At 39.6% G+C, this 7,252-nt stretch overlaps 1 protein-coding gene across 1 annotated transcript in view; it reads right to left on the bottom strand.

Moving 5' to 3' along the window:
* Positions 1-707: 707 nt before the first annotated feature.
* The window catches only part of LOC310856041 (uncharacterized protein), a gene marked incomplete at its 3' end in the record, with an annotated part of 240,942 nt that continues 234,397 nt past the window's right edge, over positions 708-7,252 (bottom strand). The window contains exon 2 of the mRNA XM_083761259.1: positions 708-2,548. Within this exon, the coding sequence (XP_083617385.1) occupies positions 708-1,535 (828 nt within the window). The 5' untranslated portion in view covers positions 1,536-2,548. The remainder of the gene's footprint in view (positions 2,549-7,252) is intronic.

Here is a 7,252-nt window from a genome sequence, read left to right as displayed (position 1 = left end):
AGGTCTTTGCGCAACCGCTCCGTCATTTAGATATATGCACACACACACACGCGCACACACACACACACACACACACACACGGAACCAGAACACACACACACACACACACACACACACACGGAACCAGAACACACACAGCACAACACATTCCATGATGGTTCTATTGATTCCAAAGACCAGTTGGTTTTCAACCATTTTGGTCTCCATTTGATGACATTTAGCCTCTCAGACCCATTTGAGCCACGGACCACCGTTTGATGACATTTAGCCTCTCAGACCCATTTGAGCCACGGACCACCGTTTGATGACATTTAGCCTCTCAGACCCAAAACTAAAGAATATTTTGTTGTTGTTGGATCAGATTGTGTCCACAGCTCCATGCTGTATTGATGTTGGTACCATTAGGAGAGATAAGAGGCTAACGTTGATCAAAATAACAATTCTTCTACATTCTCTAATAGTGTAGACTTCTTGTAAATAAAGTAATACAGATTTTAACAATAATTTAACTCTTGAGTGTAAAATGAAAGTGAATCAAGAGTTAAAGATCTATAAATAAGGGTCCATTTGGTTACCAACTCTGGAACCCCCTCAAGGACCACTGGTTGAAAACCACTGCCAAAGACAATCTGACTGAATGAATGACTTCAAGAGTTAACGAATTAATGAATCAGTTGGGAAATCACCCACATTAGTTAGTTAATTAATTAACTTGTATTATTTATATGTTTACTGTATGCCGGGGAACCGCTGGGCTCCTCCTCCCGCCTCAGGCCGGTGTGCTCCTCGTCCAAAGATTTGGCCTTGTTTTTCGAGCCCTTCGGCCGACCTCTGGGCCTCTTTGCTGCCGGGGAACCGCTGGGCTCCTTGGCAGAACTCATGTCGCACGTCGTCAAACAGGTGTCTCCGCCGCTCTCTTCCACTCCTCCAAGCTTTTCGCTAGTCGGCATGGGGCTCTCACTCTTGGTGCTACTAGATTGTACCACCTCCGTTGGTCTGGGAGGGGTGCCGTCAGCTATTACAGCTTGGTCTTGCTCAGATGTGCTGGACAGGTTCTGCAGCGAGCCACCAGGAACAGAATTGGCAGATGCTTCAAGGCCCGTTACATCGTCGCTGTTTGAGTGGGTGGGTTTAAGAAGCGCATCCGTCTCTTGGCTGACAGATTGTGAGTGGGCGTTCAACAGCACCTCTGCCTCTTCCTGTGCAGGTTCACAGTTGACCTCAGGATCAGGGCAGGCTGCAGAGTCTGCTTGGCTGGGGTCAGAGAGCGTGACCTCAGCTTCACTGGAGCCCAAACCGATCGCAGAACCGGGAGAGCCACCATCGGGGAGAGTTGCAAGGATCTCTGTTCCTGCCATGGAGACCTCGGTTGAATGTGCCTGAGCTTGATCCTGTACACCCTCCTCTTCCTCCTCCAATACAGGCAGCAGGCTGTTGTCCTCCACCACTGCTTTAGCTGCCGAGGTCTGGCTCAGACTCTCTGCAGCCATTTGTGATTCACTCTCACAGGCAACAGCATTGATGTTCTCAGCCATGGGGGAGGTGAGGTATGGCAGAGTGGATCACGTCTCTCTGGACTGGCTGCATACAAATCAGGAACGGGGATGAGTCCTGCAGGTCCAGCTAAGTGTCCACAACAGACAGCCGCACACAATCTCCAAAGAAATGAGTGCTCATAAAACCAATGGTTATAAAATAAACAATGCAATATTCGCTTTTGGGCGTAGCAGTAGCTCAAGAAAAAAAATCTTCTGCCTACCGCTTCTGAACTTAAAAGGAAGTGTGTATTCGACGAAGGATTCTTTTATACTCTTTGTTTTACAGGGCCTATAGAGCGTCGCAGTCCCGCCCCCCTTTCATGACGACGCCAGGCCCAGGAAATAGTTCCCAATGCATTTTTCCCTCATAGACATTTCAAAACGTATTTATTTAAAGACCTTATAAGCGTCGTACGAAGCCAACTCTTGAAAAACAACAAAAAAAGTGTTGTAACCTGCTGTTTTCAACTTCTTTCTAATTATTTGTTCAGCCCGAAAAATTGTGTTTGTTGTCATGATTTGTCACGACAAGAGTTGGCTTTGTCGGCGGCGTAAATGTCTTTAAATAAATACTTTATTTATTTTCCGGTTCTCTTGAGGGGGGCGGGACTGCGACGCTGCTCTATACTGTAAATATTATGGTTGCAACACAGCTGAACAAAGTCTTTGATTTAATCTAAAATCTAAAATAGCCACCCTTGTACAACGACTCAATTTGTTGTGGAGAGAAAAAAAGAAAACAGCTTCTCGGTTATTTGATTAACCTACTAGATTAAGTTGGTTATTGCTTCTAAATATCTGTATCATTTTGGTTCTTTAATTGCCCAGCCCTATGTTGTATAAACAGGTGGTTTATAATAAGGAAATGGAAACATGTCACATGTGATTCCTAAGATGTGACTACTGACTAAATTTGACTGAGGGACTGCCATTGGATTTTTTTTCTTTTTTCGTCATGTGAAAGCAGGGACTCCCAGCTTCAAATTGACATATTGGTTGTTCAGTTTGGCCTACCAGTTTTGGAGATATGGCTTATAGAGTAATGTCTGGCAGCGAGTTGAGAAAACAAGCTTGAAAGGTTCACTTCTGTGGACTCTAACATTACACCTAGCTACATGTTTAAGCATTTATTTCATATTTACATGTCTTCTGTGGTCTCTAGCATTACACCTAGCTACATGTTTAAGCATTTATTTCATATTTACATGTCTATTTCAGCTCTGACACTTATTTCAGACATGCTCTACTATGTGACGAGTCTGCCTGTGCTATTAACTCTTTGTTTTTTTTAAATAAGCTTTTCTCCATTGGTGAAAAGCTGGAGTTTGCGCGATGGCAGCAGGCTCTCAGTCAAATCTGGTCACATATATTATAATTATATAATGTATACCATATATTATGATATACAATGCATATTATGCCAATCACTGTGTTGAGTCAAACTATTTCACCTTTCTATGTTGCCGTATACAGTTCAATAAATAGTGAAATAATATTAAATATATAAATACATAATGAATAATATTTTAAATTAGTTGGTTTATAGTTATTTGTTTTCGTTCATTTGTTATTTTTAGTTAGTCAGTTATTTTGCATGTGTTTAATATTATATATAGATAGAAACTAATAAGAGAGATAACAGATAATGTATGGTGAGACATCTAGATATGTGATATAATGCTTCCGGACTAATAGGAGAGATAACAGATCTACATCTAGATGTATGTAAATCTAGATAAAATGTGTAGAATGTGATAAAGCTCAAGGACCAATAAGATAATAGAGGGTATGCACGTCACGTGATATCATCATAACTTTAAGTTATGCAGGAATGCCCACTGCCCCACTGAGTGGCAAAAAACTACTTTCTGGCCTTGACAGCCCATACATCCAAACAGAAAAGTCCTATTTGACTGCATTAAATGACTTTAAACAACCTTAAATTAACTTTGTCACTCAATTTTCCACTCGATTTGCCATTCACTTTATGCATGTGCTGATGTGCATACCCTCTATAAGAGATAACGAGCAAACTTTGATCAATACAATATGGGTCCATTTGGACACACGCACGAACACACACACACACACACACACACACACACACACACACACACACACACACGTTGCTTCGCCACAACAATGACTAACATTTAGAACATACACGCAAAATATTTGCCGCCTTGTGGTGACCATGGACACATGCAGAATACACAACTATGCATTCTAGCTGCTGGTGTTTATAACGATACTAATTATATAGCCTAACTATGAAGTTTATAACGATAATAATTATAAAACTATGAATTCTACTCGTGTTTATTTGGGGGTCCTTGACATGAAAAGGTTTGGGAACCACTGCTTTATGGTGTCGTCCACAGTTAACAGTTTTGTTTTGAGTTGTGCTTGAAATGTAGGCTACTGTAATTCTGCAATATGTCAATGAATTAATAAACAAACAATCAATCAATCAGACAGGTCCATTTGGTTCCATTTGTACACTCAGAGTTAAATGAACATTGATATTACAATGTAAATGGGGGTCTCAGAGATATAAATGCCATTAAATGGGGGTCCGTAGACTAACGCATGTAAAACCGGGGGTCCTTGAAATGAAACGGGTTGAGAATCACTGCTAGAGCCGTAAATATGGAACCAGTGCTTTGAGCTGCGTGTGTTGCAGAATGCATGGAAAAGTGGGTATTAACGCCATCTGGTGGTGGAATTTTACTGACAGAGGTAGAACTATACTTCTTCCGTACAACAGTGTTTTACAGTCAGTCCGTCAAGTCGGTGTTTAGTCAATTTATCTATCTTCATGGGTATTAATACGTGTTTAAGTGTTTTATTGTTGTTCTAAAAAATAGAAGATTATTTAACACAAACTGTCGATTCAAATAAAGAAAGTTTTACAACAAATAAAGTGTCTTTTTTACGTCATGAAGACACAGCTACTAGCTAGCTGCTCAGCTAGCGGCTAGCTGGCTAGCTAGTCTTCTGTGACTCGGCACTGCGGCTGCGCAGTCGTCGAAAACAGCCGAAGTACGAACCCTAAACATCGGCTGTTTTCGACGCGCGTCACCGTCGTACGGATGAAATACACATCGGCTGTTTTCGACTCCCTCCATTTGGTAGCACAGAATAGATACAGCAGAATGTAGTCTCTGATGCCACCTGGTGGTGACAACCGACAACTGCAGGACTCCGTCGAATGAGCAAATTTTGAATTTCCTGTTGGAGAGCTAGCAAATTTAAGACATCCGGTTGCCTTCAGAATAAAATAATAATAATTCGACAGTGCTGTGACGGGCCTAGCTAGCCAGCTAGCCGCTAGCTGAGCAGCTAGCTAGTAGCTGTGTGTCTTCATGACGTAAAAAAGACACTTTATTTGTTGTAAAACTTTCTTTATTTGAATCGACAGTTTGTGTTAAATAATCTTCTATTTTTTAGAACAACAATAAAACACTTAAACACGTATTAATACCCATGAAGATAGCATAAAGCTATCGATAGCTAAAGCTAACTTATTGTAATTAATGTCCTCACTGTATTATTTACTGCTATTATTTTAATGTTTTATTCCTGCTTTTCTTTTCTTTTTTTCTCTTTTTGAGCTGCATTTCATTTCATTTCATGAAAGGTGCTACAAATAAATAAATAAATACATTTTATTATTATTATTATTTAGTTTTATTAACAGCCGAGTGGCTGTTTCCGGTGGGGCGGTTGTATTTTGAAAGGAAAGCGGAAACACTTGAAGAATTAACTTGACACGTCGCAGTACCTTTTATTTTGTAAAACCGGAAGTGAAGACACACAGCTACTAGCTAGCTGCTCAGCTAGCGGCTAGCTGGCCAGCTAGGCCCGTCACAGCACTGTCGAATTATTAATTATTTTATTCTGAAGGCAACCGGATGTCTTAAATTTGCTAGCTCTCCAACAGGAAATTCAAAATTTGCTCATTCGACGGAGTCCTGCAGTTGTCGATTGTCACCACCAGGTGGCATCAGAGACTACATTCTGCGAATTACACTAGTCGTTATTTAATGTATAACTATCAATAATGAATGGATGTGAATTAGACTAGTTATTAACCTACTAATAATGAATGGATGTGAATTAAACTAGTCGTTATTTCATTTATAACTATTAATAATGAATGGATGTGAATTAAACTAGCTCTTTATGTGAATTAAACTATAGTTGTTTATCTCATTTAACTACTATTTTGTGAATTAAACTAGTTGTTATTTCATTTATATAAACTTGGTTACCTGATGTGTTTTAATATTTATATAAACTTGATTGATGTGTTTTATGTATACAAATTTGATAACATGATGATTGTCAGTAAATAAAAAGAGAATAAAACATTTAAACATATAATTTAGAGAAAAACACAAGCAGACTTTTGGCAACGCCACTTCAAGCCTGCTTCTGATTGGCTCGTTTGCCATGAGTGGAATAGTTAGAGAGTGGCGACCCGCTTTGATCTCTATGGGCTGTAGTTCCACACGTTGGAACTATCCCATTGAGATAGAATGAGCACTTCCGCATTCCATTATTACAATGGGGGGGTCAACGCTACTGACGTCATCTCTCTCTCTAGATTACTCTGGGTCGGCGATGTTGGTCTTCCGGGTTGATGACGTCGGCAGCTCAGCCTAAACAGCTCGAGGCAGCCGGATGAACCGTTAATTTATTTACTTTTATAGATGGAGTAATTAATCAATGACGTAGAATTGATCCTTAATTGATGTAAACAGTCCACGTGTGAAGCCGACAGTCTGAATAGAGCATTAGTATTCATAATAAGTGACATCATCAGTTCTGTTTAGCTGATTATAGCTACAGTAGCTCATCTTACAGCTGGAGTCAACAGAGGATATCCATATTAATAAAGTGATGAGTATTAATGACATGAAGTCATATTAAAGTCCATGTGATTGGCTCACATGGAGCTGCAGTTGTGAAGGTTGAAGGTAAGAGCACTTATCTGTTATAACATTATAATTATTGATTGAAGTATTTGTTAACAGTTTGCAGAATTACAGTACATTTCAAGCACAACTCAATACAAAGACCGTTACTATATGACTGGACGACACCATTAAGTATTACACTTGTTTACAAGAGGGTCCACCATGTTCAATTAAATTGTTGTTTCATCTGAAAAGATCACAGGATCTATTGAATGTGACAAACTGACATATTGATCTTAGTGAAGTATTTAGACAGGTACATGGGTATCTTAGTGAAGTATTTAGACAGGTACATGGGTATCTTAGTGAAGTATTTAGACAGGTACATGGGTATCTTAGTGAAGTATTTAGACAGGTACATGGGTATCTTAGTGAAGTATTTAGACAGGTACATGGGTATCTTAGTGAAGTATTTAGACAGGTACATGGGTATCTTAGTGAAGTATTTGGACAGGTACATGGGTATCTTAGTGAAGTATTTGGACAGGTACATGGGTATCTTAGTGAAGTATTTAGACAGGTACATGGGTATCTTAGTGAAGTATTTAGACAGGTACATGGGTATCTTAGTGAAGTATTTAGACAGGTACATGGGTATCTTAGTGAAGTATCTAGACAGGTACATGGGTATCTTAGTGAAGTATCTAGACAGGTACATGGGTATCTTAGTGAAGTATTTGGACAGGTACATGGGTATCTTAGTGAAGTATTTATACTGTACACATATACTGT

This window comes from Protomyctophum parallelum, assembly GCF_964188405.1.
Source record: "Protomyctophum parallelum genome assembly, chromosome: 3".
Classification (NCBI taxonomy): domain Eukaryota; kingdom Metazoa; phylum Chordata; class Actinopteri; order Myctophiformes; family Myctophidae; genus Protomyctophum; species Protomyctophum parallelum.
Note: the sequence above shows the minus strand (reverse complement) of the source record. Positions and strands in the feature narration are given on the sequence as shown.